General features: G+C 39.0%; 2 protein-coding genes across 2 annotated transcripts in view; both read left to right on the top strand.

Moving 5' to 3' along the window:
* Nucleotides 1-844: 844 nt before the first annotated feature.
* Nucleotides 845-23342, top strand: part of LOC131236385 (probable leucine-rich repeat receptor-like protein kinase At1g35710) — a 54086-nt gene continuing 31588 nt past the window's right edge. The window contains exon 1 of the mRNA XM_058233502.1: nucleotides 845-2711. Coding sequence (XP_058089485.1) covers nucleotides 914-2711 — 1798 coding nt within the window. The 5' untranslated portion in view covers nucleotides 845-913. The remainder of the gene's footprint in view (nucleotides 2712-23342) is intronic.
* On the top strand, nucleotides 2894-6061 carry LOC131236382 (MDIS1-interacting receptor like kinase 2-like). The gene is made up of 2 exons (XM_058233498.1): nucleotides 2894-4652; nucleotides 5696-6061. Exons 1-2 carry the CDS (start codon nucleotides 2945-2947, stop codon nucleotides 6052-6054), a joined length of 2067 nt encoding a protein of 688 aa, XP_058089481.1. The 5' UTR covers nucleotides 2894-2944; the 3' UTR covers nucleotides 6055-6061.

The following is a 23342-nucleotide window of genomic DNA, read 5'->3' as shown; positions in this document are numbered from 1 at the left end:
CTAGGATTACGAGAATCACATGTGACTTTAAGCTCTATGAGGGCAGCTGTGACGTCAGTTTTACTCCATTCCTTATGCCAGCCCATGCTAGGAGGTGATGTTAAAATCGATGAAGATTCAGAGCCACACCAAATGAAATAGTAGAAACAGAAATGCCCAGGTTGAAACTTTCCAAAGACCCGCCTTATGTTTATATGCCATCTAAAACCGTTAATAAGTTGATTCCCATGCAGGTGAAGGGAAACACTAATATCAGACTGATCCAAAACTTGTGTGGCCCACAAGAAGTTTTCGATGGTGGTTATTCAATCACCACTGCTTCTTGTGGTGTGGCCCATTTGAGATTTGAATATGCCTTATTTTTTAAATCTGATGGACGGAATGGATGTCACACATAGATTGTGGCAGAACACATAACTACCACCTACTGGAACATTTTCTATGAAGGGGCACGGCCAATTCACATCCACTCAACTCCGAAGTTCGGAGCAGCCAAGAACCGTAAGGAATTGAATACCACCATTGAAAACTAGGCTGGTATTCATATTTTCCATTCATGCATGTAAGGTATCAATGATCGGAGCTTCCGTCTTCCACTATTTCTTGTGAAGTGGCCCACTTGCATTTTGGATCTTAAAAAAGGATGGACAGAGTGAATATAAGAAAAACATCACAGGTTCACCCAGTCAGTTAAGGTAGGTCGCTTCCCCACTCTGTTTTACTGATAGAAACCATATATCAGCGTTAGGAACATATGTGACATCAGCACTGATGTGAAAATAGAAAATCAGAAAACCAGAATGCTCTGTTAGACATTTATTCCCTGTGCAACTGCACAATCTGTATCAACCTTTTCCTATAAATACCCATATATCCATCGTAAGTTTGTAACAGACCATAAGCAACAACAGCCATGGCCATACATAAATCTCTCTCCCTCGCTTTTCTCCTCTTTTTCCTACCCTTTCTTTCTTCTTCCCATGCAACAATATCATCTGCAACAGCAGGACTGCCAGAAGCAGAGGCTCTCCTGAAATGGAAAGCCAGCCTCTCACCAGCACAAGCTCTCCACTCATGGTCACTTCCTGCTACTAATGCCAGCACCAACACCCTATCTCCATGCAAATGGACTGGGATCTCATGCAACAGCCTTGAAAGTGTAACCGAGATAAGCCTACCGAGTGCAGGCTTGCAAGGTAAGCTCGACAACTTGAGCTTCCCCTCATTTCCAAACCTCCTTCATCTCAATCTCAGTGGCAACACTCTCACTGGTACCATCCCAGCTCATATTGGCGCTCTTTATAAACTCACATCGCTCAATCTGTCTGCAAATAGTATAAGTGGATCAATACCCCTAGATATAGGGAATCTTGTGAATTTGAATGAGCTAGACTTGTCCACTAACCACCTAGATGCTTCTATCCCTTCCACTTTAGGGAACTTGTCAAAGCTTTCCATCTTGTACCTGGACCAAAATCGAATCTCTGCCTCCATTCCTCCACAAATTGGGAATCTAAAAGATCTAGTTCATTTGTCATTGTTCCAGAACAATCTGACCGGTCCAATTCCTCCTGCTTTGGGTAATTTGAGAAACCTTACAGAGTTGCTCCTCTACCGCAATCAAATTTCTGGTTCAATTCCTCCACAATTTGGGAATTTAATGAATCTCAACATTCTTGATCTGTCCAATAACATTCTAACAGGTTCTATCCCTTCCACTTTAGGGAACTTGACAAAGCTGACAGTCCTCTTCCTCATTCAAAATCAAATTTCTGGTTCTATTCCTCCAGAACTTGGGAATTTAATGAGTCTCAATAAGTTAGCATTGTACGGTAACAATCTGACTGGTCCCATCCCTCCTGCTTTGGGTAATTTGAGAAACCTTACAGAGTTGCTCCTCTACCGCAATCAAATTTCTGGTTCAATTCCTCCACAATTTGGGAATTTAATGAATCTCAACATTCTTGATCTGTCCAATAACATTCTAACAGGTTCTATCCCTTCCACTTTATGGAACTTGACAAAGCTGACAGTCCTCTTGCTCATTCAAAATCAAATTTCTGGTTCTATTCCTCCAGAACTTGGGAATTTAATGAGTCTCAATAAGTTAGCATTGTACCGTAACAATCTGACTGGTCCCATCCCTCCTGCTTTGGGTAATTTGAGAAACCTTACAGAGTTGCTCCTCTACCGCAATCAAATTTCTGGTTCAATTCCTCCACAATTTGGGAATTTAATGAATCTCAACATTCTTGATCTGTCCAATAACATTCTAACAGGTTCTATCCCTTCCACTTTAGGGAACTTGACAAAGCTGACAGTCCTCTTCCTCATTCAAAATCAAATTTCTGGTTCTATTCCTCCAGAACTTGGGAATTTAATGAGTCTCAATAAGTTAGCATTGTACGGTAACAATCTGACTGGTCCCATCCCTCCTGCTTTGGGTAATTTGAGAAACCTTACAAAGTTGCTCCTCTACCGCAATCAAATTTCTGGTTCAATTCCTCCACAATTTGGGAATTTAATGAATCTCAACACTCTTGATCTGTCCAATAACATTCTAACAGGTTCTATCCCTTCCACTTTAGGGAACTTGACAAAGCTGACAGTCCTCTTCCTCATTCAAAATCAAATTTCTGGTTCTATTCCTCCAGAACTCGGGAATTTAATGAGTCTCAATGAGTTAGCATTGTACCGTAACAATCTGACTGGTCCCATCCCTCCTTCTTTGGGTAATTTGAGAAACCTTACGGAGTTGCTCCTCTACCGCAATCAAATTTCTAGTTCTATTCCTCCGGAACTCGGGAATTTAACGAGTCTCAATGAGTTAGTATTGTACCATAACAATCTAACTGGTCCCATCCCTCCTGCTTTGGGTAATTTGAGAAACCTTACTTTATTGTCCCTTTTTTACTGTCAATTATCTGGTTCGTTGCCTCAAGAAATGACAAACATGACAAATCTTTCTGCACTCTACTTGGATGGCAACAGCCTCTCTGGCTATTTACCTCAGTTATGCCAGGGCAGATCTCTTCACGCCTTCAATGCTGTTGGCAACCATTTCACTGGTGAGATCCCAAAAAGCATCAGAAATTGCACTAGCTTAAGAAGAGTGCGACTTAATGGAAACCGACTTGCTGCAAATGTATCGGAAGCCTTTGGTGTATACCCACATCTCTCATTCATGGATGTCAGCAACAACAAGTTGTTTGGTGAACTCTCACCAAATTGGGGAGAATGCCGAAATTTGACAAAGCTACAATTATCCGGGAACATGATCACCGGTAGAATTCCTCCTGAGATAGGGCAGTTGATGCAGCTAAGTGTGCTTGGTCTTTCTTCAAACCAGCTGGTAGGCGAGATTCCAAAGGAATTTGGGAGGCTGACTTCTTTGTTCAACTTAACTTTAAATGAAAACCAGCTTTCTGGTCTGATACCCCAAGAGATTGGAAAACTATCCAATTTAGAGGTTCTTGACTTGTCAATGAATCACCTAAGCGGTCCAATACCACCTCAATTAGGTGATTGCTTCAAACTCCAATATCTGAAATTGAGCGAAAATGTTTTAAATGGAAGCATTCCTTTTCAGATCGGTAACCTAGTATACCTACAGGGTTTACTAGATCTAAGTCATAACTCCCTCAATGGACAGATATCACCACAACTCACAAAATTGATTCGGCTGGAAAAGTTAAACCTCTCCCACAACATGTTGTCAGGCTTCATTCCACCTTCTTTTGAAGGGATGTTCAGCTTGCAATCCATTGATTTTTCATTCAATGCTTTGGAAGGTCCTCTTCCCAACAGCAAAAGCTTTCAGAAGGCTCCTGGAGAGGCATTCATAAATAATAAAGGCCTATGTGGTGAAGTGCAAGGTTTGCGACTTTGCAATGCCTCTTCAATCAATCGTGGTGATGCGATGAAAGGTCACAGAGTTGTGATCCTCATTATTCTTCCTGTCTCAGCGGCCTTGTTTCTTTTATTTGTAATCTATGGCATTTCTTGCATTTATTACCAAAGAAGAAGAAATATAAAGAAAGGGGTTCTTGAGATGAGCAACAGAAATCCATTTTCAATATGGAATTATGATGGGATTGCTGTGTTCGAAGACATCGTGGAGGCAACAGAGGGTTTTGACGACAAATATTGCATTGGAATTGGAGGGTATGGAAAAGTTTACAAAGCAAATCTACCACTGGGTCAGGTAGTAGCTGTGAAGAAACTTCACCCACTCGAAGGAGGGGATCAATCTAATCAAAGAAGTTTTAGAAATGAGATACAAGCATTAACCGAAATCCGCCATCGCAACATAGTGAAGCTTTATGGCTTTTGCTGCCATGCTCGATGCTCGTTTCTCGTCTATGAGTACATGGAAAGAGGAAGCTTGGCAAGTATCCTAAGCAATGATGAAGGAGCTACACAATTGGACTGGACTCTAAGGGTGAAGATTATTAAAGGCGTGGCCCATGCTTTATGTTACATGCACCATGATTGCACCCTGCCAATTGTCCATCGAGACCTATCAAGCAACAACGTTCTGCTGAATTCAGAACTTGAGGCTAGTGTTTCTGATTTTGGCACTGCACGATTGCTGATACCTGATTCGTCCAATCGGACTTTGCTTGCAGGCACTTATGGATACATCGCTCCTGGTTAGTCACTAATATATTCTCAACACTGAATAGTTTTATCATAAATTAGCCTTTATTTTTCTTAATATTTTCTATTTTTTGTTGAAATTATTTACTATAAAATTTGTGCATTTGTTACCACACTATTGTCAAATGGTGCAATATTCTAAGGCAACTGGAATATCAGAAAATTCATATTTGAAAATCTTAATTAACTTTCATCACATTTTATTAGCTATTAAATTTCTGGCATTGACCATTTTTAACTGTACATTTATTGGCCAGCAATTGGTTGGGTAGAATCCTTCCATAAGTGTTATTTCTGGGATCTTCTCTATTTACAACATGGGTCATGTTTTCAGATGGTTTGGATTGATTTACATGCATACCAAGTTTAGATGGATGAGTAAAGGGTCGTTAATAAATGATTGAAAAAGCTCATGTCTTCTAGCCCATGCATCGGGAAATGGAAATTAGATTGCGTACTGAGTTACTCAGTATGCTTTTATCTTACTGAATAAACTTAGTTGAGCCCACTGTGAATGTATGTGGTTTATCCACACCGTCCATCCGTTTTTTCAGCTAAATTTAGGGGTTAAACACAAAATTGAAGTATATCCAAAGCTCAAGTGGACCATACCATAGGAAACAATGTGGAATAATGATTTCCACTGTTGAAACCTTCCTAGGGTCCACAGTGATTTTCATTTGTCATCCAACCTGTTCATAATATCACAAAGACATAGATGAAGAGAAAACACAAACATCTGCTTGATAAAAAAAACTTATGTGGCCTCCAAGAAATTTTCAATGGTAGAGGTTCAATCACACTGTTTACTGTGGTGTGGTCCACTTGAGATTTTGATATGCTTCTATTTTGGATTCAAGCCCTAAAATTATCTTTTAAATGGATGAACGGAGTGGATAGATTAAATAAATAACAGTGGACCCCATAGAGTTTACTCAGTACACTGCCTAGTTTAGTTTGATGTATGGATAAGATTTTATCTATTGATGATTAGCAAAGAATAAAGAATACGATTGAACAATCTTTTATCATGTAGAGCTTGCCTATACAATGAGGGTGACTGAGAAATGCGACGTCTATAGCTTTGGTGTTGTGGCACTTGAAGTGATGATTGGAAGGCATCCTGGGCAGCTCATCTCCTCCTTGCAATCACCAAATAGAGATGATACACTGGTAAAGGATATGTTGGACCAACGTGTCTCCAATCCGATGGCGGAGGTTGCACACGAAGTCATATTTGCAGTGTCCATGGCCCTTGCATGCATTCGGCCGGATCCCGACTCTCGGCCAACCATGCACCATGTGGCTCAGGAGTTATCTGTTGGTGGGCTTTCTTTCTCTCTAGAGCCATTTCATGCACTTACATTTCGTCAACTGATGGATCTCAAGGTATAATTGGGTGTATGAATATATATTTCTCGGATTGGTGATAAAAACCAAAATGTAATAAAAGTTGGATGAAAGAATAAAGATGTTTTCTTGTTTGATGGTTATATATCTTCTAACCCAAGGTTTTTATGCCCAAAGAAGTTAACTTCTGGGGATTGTAATCCTTTTCTGTGATACCTTTATTATGGTTGGTTGAGATTGTTTTCAAAAAATAGGTCCAAACAACCATTTGATATGTCATGGATTGCTTATATATATATATACATACATACATACATACATATATATATATATATATATATATATATATATAGAGAGAGAGAGAGAGAGAGAGAGAGAGAGAGAGAGAGAGAAGGTACTATGCGGTCGAGCTCATGGGAACTTCCCATGAGGTTGAGTAAACTCTGTTGGGCCCACTGTGAATGGATGTGGTCTATCCACGCTGTCCATCTGTGTCCATCTGTTTTTCAAGCACATTTTAATAGTTGAGACCAAAATTGAATCATTTCCAATGCTCAAGTGGACCATAGAACAAGAAACGTTGGGAATAATAATTTCCACCGTTGAAACCTTTCTAGGGTCTACAGTGATGTTTATTTGTCATCCAACCTGTTCATAAGATCACGTAGACATGGATGAAAGGAAAACACAAATATTAGATAGATCCAATGTGGAACTTAATCTATATGCGGAATAGGCCCACGGATCTGTCTGTGCATGGGACATGGCGATCAGGGGTCAGATCGCTTACCTAGCTGTGACGCCACCATAGAAGCCGGATAAGAATACCAGAACACCTGTAGAGCTTAGGATATTCCTCTCCTTCACACTCTTTCTGCAATTCACAAGATGGGACTCGAATTTCTGCTGTGGTGTAAGATCGGGGACCCAGCTCTCTTTTATAGAGACTGTGGAGGGGGAGTTTAAAACCCATCAAAACTCTCTCTCCCACGCTCCACATTGTTGTGTCCTAGTTTGACTCAAACTGCTGTCTGCGTAAACAGCCATAGCATTCCAGCCCTAATACGTACTGCTGCGCAATCAGAATTGCGCAGCGAATCACATGAAGTGGGGCCCACTGGTCTATTCAATCATCCAGTCCAACTGAATGACAATCCAGACCGTTGATCAGTAAGGCCCACTAAATAGAGTTCTTACATTCTCCCACTTGGGCCTCATTGAGCAACGTCAATGATAATCATATAGAATAATTTTGAAAACAAGTTTTGATCTTTAAAAAAAATATCCAAATGGTTAACCAATGAAATAGTTGGACAATATGAGTAATGCTATTCAATCTGGTCCATTAAGACTGTCAGTATCAAAACGTGATAGTCGTCACAACATTTAATTTAGATGAAGTGAGACTAAGCGCGATTACAAGTACTTTCAATCTTAACGACATAGATCATGAACTAGAAAATGTAGTATAAGGATTACACACTTTAGTGTGATGATATGTGTCTATCCTTAAGAGGTCCTAAAGCTTTTACATGTCTCCAACGAGACATGACTGTAGTTCTACTTACTCAAAATTTACGCATATATATAGAGAAGCAGAAATAAATCTTTATATCAAAATCTTTCAAACAAACTGTATCAAACGAGATATCTAAGTATCTGTGAAAATTAAAATACGTTCAACTCCCACTAACTGAAAACATCTGTGGGATCAATGACTCCCATGGATGTTACATGCTCCTGAAATGGCTTGATATGGAGCCCTTTAGTGAGCGGATCTGCATTCATCTACTTAGTGCTGATGAATTCCACGGACACTTGCTGATTCTGAACTCTTTCCTTTACAACAAGGTACTTGATGTCGATATATCTCGACCTTGACGAATGCTTGTTGTTACTAGAGAAGGAAATAACAGCCGAATTATCACAAAATATTCTCAATGGTTTCGGGATATGCTCCAGTACCCGCAAACCTGAGAAGAAACTCTGTAACCATAGTGTCTGATTAGATGTCTCATGTCAGGCAATAAATTGAGCTTCCATAGTGGATAAGACTGTGGTAGACTGTTTCATGCTTTTCCACGATACAACTCCTCCCACCATCATGAAGATGTATCCCGAAGTAGACTTCTTAGTATCAACGCAACTTGCGAAGCCTGCATCTGAATATCTGATCAACTCTAATTGATCAGATCTTCTGTATGTGAGTCCGAAGTCTTTCGTTCTCTGAAGATATCATAATACTTTCTTCGCAGCTATCTAATGTTGCATTCCTGAATTAGATAGATATCTTCCCAACATTCCAGTGACAAACGCAATGTCCAGTCACGTACAGACTTGAGCGTACATGATGCTCCCTACTACTAATGTGTACGAAAATTCCTTCATTAGATTCTTTTCTAAATCATTCTTTGGATACTGAAATAGACAAAATTTGTCACCCTTCACAATGGGCGACTTTCCTGAAGCATAATTTTACATGTCATACCTTTCGAGTACCCTAGTAATATACGCCCTCTATGATAGGCTGAGCAGTCTAAGTGTTCTGTCACGGCGAATCTCAATGCCGATGACATAAGAAGCTTCACCAAGGTCTTTCATTTCAAACCTTTGAGATAAGAATTTCTTGGTTTCGTTCAACATCCTGGTATCACTGCTAGCCAACAGAATGTCATCAACATATAAAATCATCATAATGAACTTACTCCTACTAGTTTTAATGTACATGCATTTATCTAAAATGTTTTCTACAAAGCCATATGAGGAAATTACTTCATGAAACTTAAGGTACCACTGTCGCGATGCCTGTTTCAACCCATAGATGGACTTCTTAAGTTTGCAAACCAAATGTTCTGAGCTAGTAGCTACATAACCTTTGGACTACAATATGTATACATTCTCATTTAGACCCTCATTGAGAAATGCAGTCTTTACATCTATCTGATGTAACTTTAAATCCATATGAGTTACAAGAGCCATTATGATCCTGAATGAGTCTTTCTTAGATATTAGTGAGAAAGTCTCCTTAAAATCAATGCCCTCACATTGGTTAAAACCCTTGGCAACAAGTCTACCTTTATATCGTTCGATATTACCTTTGGAGTCCCGTTTAGTTTTAAATATCCATTTAGAACCAATCGGCCTTATTCCAGTAAGTAACTCTACAAGATCTCATACTTTATTGTCCTGCATAGATTTCAACTTATCTTTCATGACATCAAACCAACAAGAAAGATCAACACTTTGTTTAACTTGTGTAAAGGATTTATGATCTTTTTCCACCCTTATGTCAAAGTCGTGCTCTTGTAAGTATACGATGTAATCGTCTCGATTTACAAGCCTTCTCTCTCTTTCAGATCTTCTCAATGGTTCAGTTTGTTGGGTCTGATCTTGATTTTCCTCATCAGTGGTTTGTATATGAGGTTCTACGTGGTGTTCTGCAGTGACTGCAGAATCAACTGCATTATTAATATCCATGTGATATGGATTGACTATGACTGGAGTTACGGTCCTTTGTTCCTCAAATACAAAATTTCTTATATTCGTGCTCCCACTGTTTTCAGTGTCCTCAATGAATTTGGCATTCCCAGTCTCAACAATCCTGATGGAGTGGAAAGGACAGTAGAATCGATAGCCTTTTAATCTTTCTAGGTATCCAATGAAGAAACAACTTACGGTTCTAGGATCAAACTTCTTTTCATACGGGTTATAAACTTTGGCCTCAGCAAGACAACCCCAAACATGTAGATATCAGAGACTTGGTTTTCTCCCATTTCACAACTCAAAAGGAGCTTTGCTTACTGCTTTCCTGGGAAATCTATTTAGTATATGAACTGCAGTTTTGATCGCATCACCCCACAGAGATTCTGGCAATGTCGAATTGCTGACCATGCTTCACACCATATCCATAAGGGTGCGATTGCGTCTCTCAGCCACTCCATTCTACTCTGGAGTACCAAACATAGTGTACTGAGCGACAATGCCACAATCTTGTAAGTATTTAGCGAATGGCCCTGGATTACGTCCTGATTCGTCATAGTATTCACCACCACGGTTAGATCTGACAACTTTAATTCTCTTATCGAGTTGATTTTCAACCTCGGTCTTATAGATTTTAAAAACATCCAGGGCATCTGATTTCTCACTGATAAGGTATAGGTACCTGAAGCGAGAGTAGTCATCTATAAAGGTAATAAATATTTGTGGTCACTCCATGAGGCTGTAGAAAATGGTCCACAGATATCTGCATGTATAACCTCTAATAGATCTACACTCCTGGTTGCATCTTTCTTTCTCGTTCTAGTCTGTTTCCCTTTTATGCAATCAATGTATAATTTATAATCAAGAAGTTTAGAGAATGCAAATTCCTTCTCGTACAAGCCTGTCTAATCTCTCACGAGATATATGGCGTAGCCACCTATGCCACAATATGGAGGAATTCTCATAGTCTAGTCTTCGCTTGGATCCCACTACATTTCTATGCAATGAATTAATGTTATAGACATGAGAGACAATCAAGTCTAATTGGTATAAGTTGTTTATTATAGAGCCGGTTCCAACTTTAATCAAATTAAAGTAAATACTAAAACTTTTATTTCCAGAGTGGAATGAATATCCTAACTTATCTAAAAAGGAAATTGAAACTAAATTGCGCCTTATAAACGGCACACAGAATGTATCTGCTAAATTCAAAAAATGACCAGACTTCAACTTAAGCCTATAGACTCTTATTGCCTCCACGTCAATCTTGACATCATTGCCTACGTATACTGAGCGCTCCGCATTAGTTGGTGGCCTGGCCTGTAGTAATTTCTTCATAGAAGTGCATATGTGAATAGTAGTTCCTGAATCTATCCACTAGGAATCCGTTGACACATCGGTCAAATTAGATTCAAAACAAACAAGAATAGAATGATTACTTTTCTTTATGAGCTAATTGTAGAAACCTTCGCATCTTTCTTTAGATGACCCGCCTTTTTACAAAAGAAGCACGGTTTACCTTTAACTCGTTTGCGTTTAGATCCATTTCCAGATTGATTCTCATGGTTTCCAGTTGGAGGACTAGAGAATCATTTATAAAAACCTTGTTTCATTTTCCTTTTACTTTTATTCCCTTGCTCATGCCCTTGTCCTGAAATCACCATATTAACATTTTGAACTTTTATCATCTACCTGATCCTGTTTTCTTCTTGGATGCACTGAGTGATGAGTTCATCCAATGTCCACATGTCATTCAGAATGTTATAGTTTACCAGAAACGTGCCAAATTGGGGAGGTAGGTTGTTCATAATCAAATGAATCAGTTGATCATCAGTGAGTATAAGCCATATAGCACGGATCTTAGAAACAACTTCGATCCGCTCTACAATGTATTTACGGATGTTGCCTTTTCCATTGTAGGACGAGCGAGTTAATTTATTTAGAAGAATGCCCACTTCAGATTTATCAGATTTCTTGAATCGTTTTTCCATTTCAGTTAGGAAAACTTTGGTCTTGTCTGTTTCAGGCATGACACCCTTCATCGATTCAGAAATTAAATACTTAATGACTTTCAGGCATGTATCATTTGACCTAAACCATGCAACCCATCGATTATATTCAGCTTCAGTGGCATTATCAGATTGTTTTGGCAGTCCTGGTGTTATCAGGGCAAGATCTAGTTAAAGATAGCCCAGTACAACTTCAATGGCGTTCTTCCACTGAGCATAATTAGATCCATTAAGGGCAGGGACTTGATTCTGATTAGTTGGAATTGATACTAAAATAAAAGAGATACATATATACTCACATTAGTTCATAATTTCACAAATCAATTTCGTGAATATAAACAAAATTATCAGGCAAAGTTAATCAATTCAGTTGTTAAGGGAGGCATCAACTAAATCATCCAAGATGAAAATGGGCCCAACCATCACATCCTGGTGAGAATCTGTTACAACATCATCATTCCTCCTGTGGGAGGTAATAATAACATGTTAGTGATCCTCCTGAACATGAAGCTAAGTGATGTCAGTCATGTAAATATGAGACATTCAACACCTACGGGTAAAATGAGTCTTTCAGCTTTACATCACCAATACCATTAACTTCACCCGTTCACGTGATTGCAAACGGTAATTGTCTGTGTTTTCGCTACCGTATGCATGAAAAATGTGAACGCAACTGTATGCAATCCTCTTCATTCCAATGTTACTAGTCTGTACTTGTAAAATTTTCATTGATTGAGGTCACTATAGTGGCTAACATAACGGAATCCAAAACTACAAATATAGACTTAGGATCGCAATTATAATCATGCCTCAATGAATTATACTTAAATTAGTTTGATACGGCCCACAAGATGGTCGATATTGATCATTGGAGGATAGAGAAACTATTGACGAAAACAGACGGATATGTTTCATTCTCTATGATCCAATGGTCTATATGAGACCTTTAAGGATGGGCAGTGGGCCTATAGCTAGGCCGAGTCAAGTCTCTATATTATATATTATATGGTCACTATCAATGAGTATAATAAGTCTAGTCTATAGTACCAACACGATGAATGAATAGTATTGAACTTTCCACAAAATTTGATGCTAAGATCCTGACATTTATGTCCATTAGACGGACGTGTTAGATATGCTACTTGATGATAGTTCTTTCTGCTAATATTTATCCATCAAGTGAATGTTTCTAGATTAGATGCTCATTTTAATCCAACCTAATGACTCAGATCTGGTTAACGGATCCAAATAGGTTCCTCAAATATCTGTGGGCCCAGATGAGATCTGAATTTAATGTGTAGCACTTGGCCCAATTAAATGGGCCCAATCAACATCCGTACTGAAATCTTCTGATGAGGCTCACATGTGCCCGGCCCATTTCAGATTTGAAAATCCAGTATAGGCCCATATATATCATCCTTAGGATACATACAGCAAGATTCGAACCGGCTGTAATAGGTTTAATGCACCCAAGCGGCCTGAAATCGGGTTGAACGGACTGAAGTCGGGTCCATATACCCGAAACAATTAAAACGGGAGATATGCCGTCTGTTGTGTCTGAACGGGGCAGAAAGCCCTGAGACTCTTCTCATCTTCCGAAATCTCTGAGAGAGAGAGAGAGAGAGACGCAGGCCGCTCTCCCTGTCCGCCCGACGCAACGAGAAGAAATGGATCTCGGTAGACATCATCGGAAGCAGCGTCTGCGACTGTGGCCGCGGCCGCGATTGATGAAGACGAGAGCTCGTGACGCTGGCAACGACTCCGGATAGAGGAATGAAGGTCGAGAGTCATCACCTTTGTCTCGAGGTTTATCAATGGCTGCCGGTCCAACAGATCAAGGTAAGTGGCCAGATTTGAAAGGCCTGACGGGATAAGAAGTCCCTGATCAGCTGGATTTAGGGTTTCTTCAAAATCCCTATATATCTATCTGGAATGGGGCTGATCTGGGATTTCCCTAATTTCCGATCTGAGATCCAAAATCTCTAATGGGGAGTATAATCTGAAATTCCCAAATACTGGATTTGGGATTCGAAATCCCTAATCTGAAAGACTGTATTTAGGGTTTCGAGTCCAAATCCCTAATATGAAAATCTGTATTTAGGGTTTCGAATCCAAATCCTTAATTTAAAAATCTGTATTTTAGGGATTGGAAATTGAAGACCCTAATCTTCTAATTTGGGGATTCGAAATCGAAATCCCTAGGGCCTGTTTGGGAGCGTGGATTTGGAACCCCCAGGATTGGAAACCCCCTGGATTGGCAATCCTCCCGGTGTGTTTGGCACCCTGGAGTGTGAATCAACCTTAATTCAAAAATAACTATGCATGGTATATTTAGGGGGGTTTGAATTTAATTACTAAATCAACTTTAATATCCCTAATTAGTGAGATATATAATTTTTGACACTATGGTTGTTATAAGCCCGCCGAAATATATGCTTTGCCTGAAAATGATGATATTCCAAGTCTTAGATGGACCGCAAGCACAATATCATGTCTGAGTGACTAACCAATGATTTTTAATCGTTGATTATATGGACAATGTTTGGAGGGTGCTGGACAATGTTTGGATGATGCTGATTTACATGGACAATGTTTGGACAGTGCTGATCATCATTAGTGGGCCATGTGCCCAATAGAATGATAGTGTACAATGACATACGTAACCTGCAACTATTGAAATGATTTTAGGTGTAATCCAAGCTCTCACCGTGGATTACAAATCCCCTCAAAGAGGGGATTGGAAACCCCCTGGATTGGCAATCCCCAGTTACTTTATGCTGCCAAACAACCAAGGGGATTTGAAACCCCCTCCAATCCCCTCCAATCCACGGTGCCAAACGACTCCCTAGTCTACTCTGGATTTTGGGGATTCGAATTCGAAATCCCTAATTCGAATGGTTGTCTTTAGGGTTTTTTTTTTTTTTTTGGAAATTCAAATCCATGATCACAACTGTTTCAGGAATTCAAAAATCCCTGATATGATCAGATATAGCTGGATGTGATCATCCATACCTATGCACAGATGGCTTTGATACCAACTGCGGGACTTAATCTATATACGAAATAAGCCCACGGATTTGTCTGTGCATGGGACATGGCGATCAGGGGTTGGATAGCTTACCTAGCTGTGACGCCGCCATGGAAGCCGGATAAGAATACCAGAACACCTGTAGAGCTTAGGATCTTCCTCTCCTTCACATCCAAAACTTGTGGACCCAAATAAAATTTTCAACAGTTGACATTCAATTCACAATGTTACCTATGGTGTGGCCCACTTGAGCTTTGGATATACTTCATTTTTGGGCTTAAGCCTTAAAATTATCTGTTAAAATGGATGTAAGGAGTGGATGGAATACATAAATCACGGCGGTCCCCATAGAGTTTACTCAGTAGGCAATCCCCTTCCCCGCAAGAGACTTGAGCGCGAATGGGCTATTGGCAAGTTGAGAAGCTACGTCACCAAATTTTGTTGCTCCACCAAATAATACCTAAAGAATGAGTCACATCCAAAGCTCCAGTGGACCCCACCATTGAAAATAGTAGGGAGAGTGACGCCACCGTTAAGAAGGGATTAGATACTGACAAAGGACAGAGGGTACACGGATTAGATACTGATAGGTTGTGTAGGGAGACTGGCTACTGAAGTGACATCACCAAGTTCTGTGGACCCCACTATGATGTATGTGTTGTATCTACAATGTTCATCCATTTGGAGATATTATTTTAAGCCATGAGCCAAAGAATGAGGTAGATCCAAAGCTTTAGTGGACCCACCACAGAAAACTGTGGGGAAGATTGAAGCCAACCGTTGAAACCTTTCTAAGGCCCACCATGATGTTTTTTTTGAAATCCAACCTGTTCAAAAGTTAACAAAGACATTAAAGAGAAGGGAAAATACAAATATAAGCTTGATCGAAAACTTTTGTGGCCTTTAGAAGTTTTAATGGTGGCGTCACTCTCCCCACTGTTTTTTGTGGTGGGGTCCACTGGAGCTTTGGATGTGACTCATTCTTTGGATATTACCCTAAAATGATCTCTCCAGATATGGATGGCGTGGATACAAAACATATATCATAGTGAGGGGCCACAAAATTTGGTGACGTCACTTCTCAACCTTTCGATAGCTCAGGTCTCTTGCGAGGAAGCGGATTGCGTACTGAGTAAACTCTATGGGGCCTACTGTGATTTATATATTCCATCCACTCCTTACATCTATTTTAACAGATAATTTTAAGTCTTAAGCCCAAAAATGAATTATATCCAAAGCTCAAGTGGGCCACACTACAGGAAACAGTGTGAATTGAATGTCAACAGTTGAAAATTTTCTCTAGGTCCACAAGTTTTGGATCAATCTGATATTTTTGTTTTCCTTTCATCCATATTTTTGTGATTTTATGAACAGTTCAGATGACAAATAAACATTACTGTATACCCTAGAAAGGTTTCAACGGTGGAAATTATTATTCCCAATGTTTCTTGTTCTATGGTCCACTTGAGCATTGGAAATGATTCAATTTTGGTCTCAACCATTAAAATGCGCTTGAAAAACAGATGGACGGCATGGATAGATCACATCCATTCACAGTGGGCCCAACAAAGTTTACTCACTACGCAATCCGATTTCCTCTCTGCGAGTGGGAATTGGACTGCAACAAGGTAGCATGCCGGATCACAGTATACCATTACTCTCTCTCTCTCTCTCTCTCTCTCTCTCTCTCTCTCTCTCTCTCTCTCTATATATATATATATATATATATATATATATAGAGTCATGCTCCCCTGCGCACCTACGCACGTGCGCACCTTTGCACACGTGCCATGAGTGTCAAATCTGAACGGTCCATGTGATGCGGAATCCCATAAAACCTTATAACACAAGTTTTCACCCCGATCTAATATTCTGGTGGGCCATAGCAAAGAGAAATGCAAATCAGGGGAGGAAACTGTTTTCAGTTTTCATCGCCCATCAAAGTTTTAGATCAAAGTAAAACTTGGACCTAGGAGGTTTCAGGAGGTGCTGCTTCACATGAACGGTTCAGATTTTTGATCCACCTCACATATGATGGGTTCCCAAAAGAGTTCGTACGTAGTACGTACGAATTGGTTCGCAGGTGAGCGTTTCCTATATATATATATAGCTCTATGCGGTTGAGTTCATGGGAACTTCCCATGAGGTCAAGCTGTGTGGGCCCCACCTTGATGTGTGCCGAACATCTACACTGTAAATTTGATGGGTCCCCTTTAAATGATGGGATATCCCAAAAATCAGCCGTATAAGGAACTCAGGTGAGCCATACCATCTAAAATAATGAGAAGACTTGCTTAAAACATATAAAATCACTTGGTGGGGCCCATGTAAAATTTGGATGCGTCTGAAACTTGGTCTGCCGCTCATACAAGCGGGACACACATAATGGATGGGCTGGATTTGTGAACCACACCTCGTTAGGCCCAACAAATGATTATGAATGTTTTAATGGGAGGATAACCCCTCTCAACTTTTGTATGTAGTGTGGCCCACAAAAGTCATCGATTGACTTGATTTTTAGCACGAGGCCCACCGTGGAATTTTGTATCTGATTGATGGGGTAGATGTTCGGCACGCATCACGGTGGGGCCCACACAGCTAGTCCTCATGGGAAGTTCCCTTGAGCTCGACCACATATATAGAACCATTTCCATATATATATATATAGTCAATTATAACCATTTCATCCCATCCCATCTCATCCATGGTCTAGAAAAGAAATGGATAGAGAAAAATAAGGCCAAATCAATAATGAGTTGGATCATCTGATCAGTACTATTTTTGCATTGTAGTCTATGAAATGTTTTGGAGTTAATAAACGGTTTAGATTAATTGATTGGACTGTCCAAGTTAACATATGGAAGAACATTATACTTTAGTGCTCTGAGAGTACCAAAGCATTTCTGTTTACTATGGATTTTATGTATAAGCCTCTCCCTCGGTTTTTTAAAATCTTCATGGTATCATAATCTAATCACCGCCAAAACCTATCTGACAAATCCAATCACCACCAAAACCCATCTTTGTCAATCCCACAATTCCTCATTTCCATACCTCTTGCCCGCCCCTTCAACACCCCTCTAAAACACATTCTAGCGACCTTTCTCAATTATGGTGAACTCAATCCGTTTCAAAACCCATCCCTGCCAGCAACCATCCAAAAATAAAAAACACAAATAGACAAGAATGGGAAATGAAAAAAAAAAAAAGGACCTCTAACACTCCACATCTTTGAGGCATATTCAAAAAAAGGAAATGCCGAGGTTGAAACTTTCTAGAGGCCCACCCCATGTTTATATGCCATCCAATACCCAATATATAACTCTTGTGGCCCATAGGAAGTTTTCAATGGTGGTTGTTAAATCACCACTGTTTCTTGTGGTGTGGTCCATTTGAGATTTGAATATGCCTTATTTTTAAAATGACGTCCTAAAATGGGCAAGCCCAATGGATAAACGGAGTGGATATAACACAAACATCAATTCACACAGGATTCCACTTTGTTGTTCCCCACATGATTTATTTCATTTTTTAGTGGTTTTATTCAAAGGTGGTGGAGATTGAATGGTTACAATTGCTGCGGTTTGAGGCTTTTTAATGGTGCAATGGGGAAAGAAATATTAAGACGGAATGGTGAGGTTGAAGGTATTCATGCTAGTGTTAGGTTTCGATTTGAGGTTTTTATTTTATTTTTTATTTTATTTATTTATTTATTCATTTGTAAATTTTGGCTAGCAAGTACGTTGACTAGCCAACAAATATCAGTAGACATCGAGATCAGTCACTGAAGGCATCACTAGCTGGCTGAAGCAAAATGACTTGTGTTCCACATGACGTCTTAAAGCCTATTAAAGTAGTTTTCGTAGCCTATGCCCCATCTAAAAAATTAATATTTTCCTCACAAAATAGAGCCCAGTAGTTGAATAGACAGGACCAGTGACATGAATTGATTGTATAACAAGTTGGTGATAAATACAGGTGTGACCTTTAATTGGTGATCAAAGTGTATTAGTGAGATGAGTAGCACCATCCACCATGCACTGTATTCTTTTTAATAGAATATTCATAACTTTGTGTTATTTGGGACAGGCACATGAAGTTTATTTGGGACAAGCACATGAAGTGGGTGATAGGAAGCATTGGCCGTGCTCAATGGACCTCATAAGATTGTCTATATTTTATTAAAGTAGTTCATTTATTTTGCCGAATCATTTTCAAACACAATCCCAAAAATGAGGTACATGCAAATATTAGGTAGATCACACTAAAGAAAACAATGGTGATTAAACGCCTATCATTAAAAACTTCCCGAGTCCTACATTAATGTTTATTTTCCATCAAACCTATTGAATAGGTCACATGGACCTGGATGAAGAGAAAACACAGAGACCAGATTTATCTAAAACATTTGTGCGCAAGAATTTTTTAATGGTGAGCGTTCAATCATCATTGATTTGTGTGGTGTCACTACAAGAAAAGGGAGCTTTAGCCTCAATTCAAAATTGTGGCTAAAAAGGTTAAAAACTGAGGCTAAAGCCTTTAGCCTCTGTTTTGCCTCAGTTATCCAAACTGAGGTTGAAACCCCCGTGGCTAAAAGGACTTTTATAGCCTCGGTTCTTCAAGTGAAGTTAAAAGAATCTTTTTAGCTTCAATTTTCTCGAAATGAGGAATCAAAATTTTAGCCACCATTGTTTCCAACTGAGACTAAATTTAAATTTTTGCCTCAGTTGCCTCCAATTGAAGCTAAATTTATTTTTAACCTCAGTTTTCAACAACCGAGGCTAAAGCCTTTAGCCACAGGAGTTGTAGTCTCAGTTTAGGTAACTAAGGCAAAATTGAGACTAAAGATGGATTTAGCTCTTGTTGGCATCAATTGAGACTAAATTTACTTTTTAACCTCAATTTTCAACAATTAAGGCTAAATCATTTATTTTAACCCATTCATAAACCTGTGCATAGTCACTCAAATCCACAACATTAGCTACAATATTTTAATGGATTTTTCCTCTCAAATAAAACCCAAGAAAACCTGGAAAGAGTCGTCAATTCTCAGTCAAATAGACTTTGGAATCCCAATCCATAAAACATGACAAAACAGAGAAAAGAAAAGGAAAGAAGAAAAACACATATGGGTTTTCTCTTTCAGTCTAAGAGACTTGAAATCTCAACACAAACAGCAACAGGCTGAAGACAAGGTCTGGTGTACAACCTCCTGAGCAGCCTTCTTGGATGTATTCATGTAAGCCTTCAAAAGGGGCCTGGGATGCAAGTGGTCTACAAGGTCAAAAGCATATGCAAAGTCAACAGCATTTTTTGTCTTCCCATGATGGATCAGCTTTCTCATGAGATCTGTGACAAGCGAGAATCTAGTGAGTATTATGTCATCAAAAGACCCAAAGGTTGGGAAATACAATGAGAAAATAGACATGAGAAACACACCTTCCAGTTCTAAATATAAACAGGCGAGTTAATAATGTTTCAAGTGCACCAAAAGCATGCAGATGGAGTGAAAACGAATATTTTCAAGGTTGCAGTGCATAAACAAACAGATTTGAGAGCCGACTCAGAGTTGCAAAATAACAGCAATGTTGCAAAAGATGGTATTTTTTGGTATAAGATATCATCACTGGTAAACGTAATTCAGACACTCATGCACACATTTGGTTGCCCCTCGGCCAGGCTTCCTAAATTTATATCTTTTTTTTTTTCTTTCTTTTTTTCTTTTTTAATCATCTGACCAAATTTCTGCATACAGAAAAAAGTAGTCATCTTCTCAACGAACACATTAAAGCAACTGTCTGGTGCATAATAAACTGCCCAACTTATGGGTTCCAAATTGGATGTGTCATGAACCAAACATTATCTTTACTTTGTTATCTAATTAATAGATTGCTGGACATCTATTGGACAGTCAAAATGAAAAATATCCAATAGTCTTATTTCAAAAAACAAGTGTTCACAAATCAGAGGTTGGGACTGTCCAAACTCCGAACTGTCTGATTTTCAGCCTGTAACTAAGCCAGTGGACTCCATAAATTAGCTGGTTTAATTTGAGTTCATATATTTAATGAGTGCCATTTCAACTGCCCGTAACTCAAATTAAACCAACTAAAGCATCATACACAGCCAGAGTATCAGATAAATCTTTCATCATAATGGAAGAACGTCAAACCAATCAATTAATTGAGAACATAATTCTTCAGTGGTAAAGAAAAGGCTGCTCACTTCCTATCTATGACAGAGATCCTCAGGTTTCGGCATTGATGATCCAACTTACCCAAATCCTTGCCATACTTGATAATTGTACACATACTCAGGCAAAATTGCTTCCTCTTAATTCTATAGATCACTTTGAAAAACAAGGTAACTTATTTTAAAACATGCACAGCCATCAGACCCTTTTTGCATGCACCAGAAGAAAAGCTGCAACTAAAACCAATGGCAAGGTTTGAAGTATGGTCTGAAACCAGTACATATCATCTGATACCGACCAGTATCATCCATGAAAGATACGGCTGTATAGGTCCGCAAGATCATGATACAGGGTGATACCGACCTTGAATCGGTGGTGAACGATACAATTTGCCAAAACCGATTTTTAAACCATTGTTTCACATTGCGACCTTTGTGATCACCACACCCTAACTGCTTAGACATAAGGCTTTAACCCCAAATTGCAACTTTGCTAAAGTAGATGAAGGACAAATGTAATCCTATCAAGAAAGGAAAAGAACTTCACATTTGCAGAAAGCAGCCAAGGCTAGGAGTGGACAACATGGCTAGACAATCGAGTAAGCGGCCTTGTATAAATGATGAAAGCAACAATGTCTAACACACAAATAGAGCTTTTGGAAAGTTAGTGTGACCAGTGACCAGATTGACCTGAACAGTTTAAAATGTTAAAAGCCTATTTTTCCATGGAGAGGCTTCTTCTAAAGAACAGCAACGCTCAGAAAAATAAAGTGGCCAGAATGCCACGAGGGGACTGAATAATTGAAGGAATGCAAACTTGAAAATATGAACAGCAAACTACCATTTCTCTAAAGTGTCACGTCGTCATTGCTTTTATTTGAAGGCGGTGGGCCCTTCAGAGCTAACAATTAGAAAAGGATTGACATGTGGTACCAAATCACATTTCGCAAAAATTGTGTTGTGTAAACAGTGTAATTCTTTTAAATCAAATAATTACTGTACTTAAATTTTGTAACCACAGCTCAATAAGTTCAAAACAGTGTAATGCCTATATGTCTTCAACATCATAGGCCAAAGGTGGTTACTTTTGATCAACCTCAGGCCGTTAAAAAAATGCAATCCCATTTAATACAACTTAATACTACTGGCCAAACAGGCCCCTAAAGGTAGAAGTCAAGTCCAAAACCATCCAGTCCCACCCAAATCACACTCCTTGGAATATCGTTGATGCGAATTGGCTCTAACCCAGGGTTACGAGAATCACATGTATGTGACTTTAAGCTCTATGAGGGCAGTTGTAACGTCTGTGTTACTCCATTTTCTGTGCCAGCCCATGCTAGGGCAGTAGTCTTCTTACTGAAAGATACAGACTTATGGTTGGCATCCCTTCCATTATTCTATAGGGATGGCCACTTGAGTTGTGGATCACTACTTTGATTTTTTATTTTTATTTTGGCCTCACAACCAAGACTCATGAATGGAGTTGATTTCAGATTACTTGCTAACTAATTTCTGTCAATTTAGACATGTCAAAATACTGTTTGTGAGGTCCAAATACTATTCCAGATTATTTGTTGGCTGATTTTCGCTAGTTTAGACAGGTCGAAATATTGTTCGACGAATTGAAATACTATTTGACAGGTCAAAATACAGTTCAACGAATCAAAATACTATTTGACAGGTCGAAATACTATTCGACGAATCGAACTACTATTTGCTAGGTCAAAATACTTTTTGACAGGTTGACAAATGGGGTTGACAAATCAAAAATCAAAGAATTTTCGATTTAAATCTCTGGACAGTTTTTAGCTGTTTCGACCTATCGACTAGACAACTTGACAATAGGTCGATTGACAGTGAAAATTTACATATTTTTCGAAGTTTATTTCCTTATTTGATTAGAATTATTTAATTAAATTTTAACGATTTGTTTAGGGTTATTTAGAGGGTGTTAAACTCATTTTTTTTTTATCATTCATTCAATCAATAAACTTCTTAAGAATTTTCTTATTTTCTCTCATGGATTCGAGAAACTTCTTGTGGATTCAAAAATGCCTTGCAGATTCAAGATATTTATCGATTGATGAAGACAGTGATTGACCTCATCACATCCTTCCCTCTGTCATGTTGGATACCTTAACATAACTTGTACGCTTAAGCAAAAAAATGATTGCTTTTCTATTAGAGTGTAACGTCCTGGAAATTGAGGGTCGTGCATACATTCGACTCCCAAGTTCTCGGGTATCACTTATAACCGATTTTATTAATTTGCGTTTAATTAGATTTAAATGCGTAATATGAAATTACTTGAAACATGAAGCACAAGCACAACTAGTTTATTGAAATGAAAGAGGCTAAATATATACAAATTCAAAATAATATGAATGGGTCGCACAAGGTGTTGCCCAACAAAAGTACAAAAATATGTCCAAAAAGAATGATGAACTGAGTCCAACACCCAGCGATCCGAATCCGTCTACTAGCCTGGTGGAGAACCGCTCATCAACTGGAAGTAGGACAGCTCGTCCTCCTGATCAAGATTTGCGCCACCAGGCTCCTCGTACTCTGCGTCACCTGTAATTACGGGAGAGTCTGGTTAGTGTTTAAAACATCGTCCTAGAGTG

The sequence above is a fragment of the Magnolia sinica genome, unplaced genomic scaffold, assembly GCF_029962835.1.
Source record: "Magnolia sinica isolate HGM2019 unplaced genomic scaffold, MsV1 ctg59, whole genome shotgun sequence".
In the NCBI taxonomy this organism is placed as follows: Eukaryota; Viridiplantae; Streptophyta; class Magnoliopsida; order Magnoliales; family Magnoliaceae; genus Magnolia; species Magnolia sinica.
This window is presented reverse-complemented; position numbering and strand designations above follow the sequence as displayed.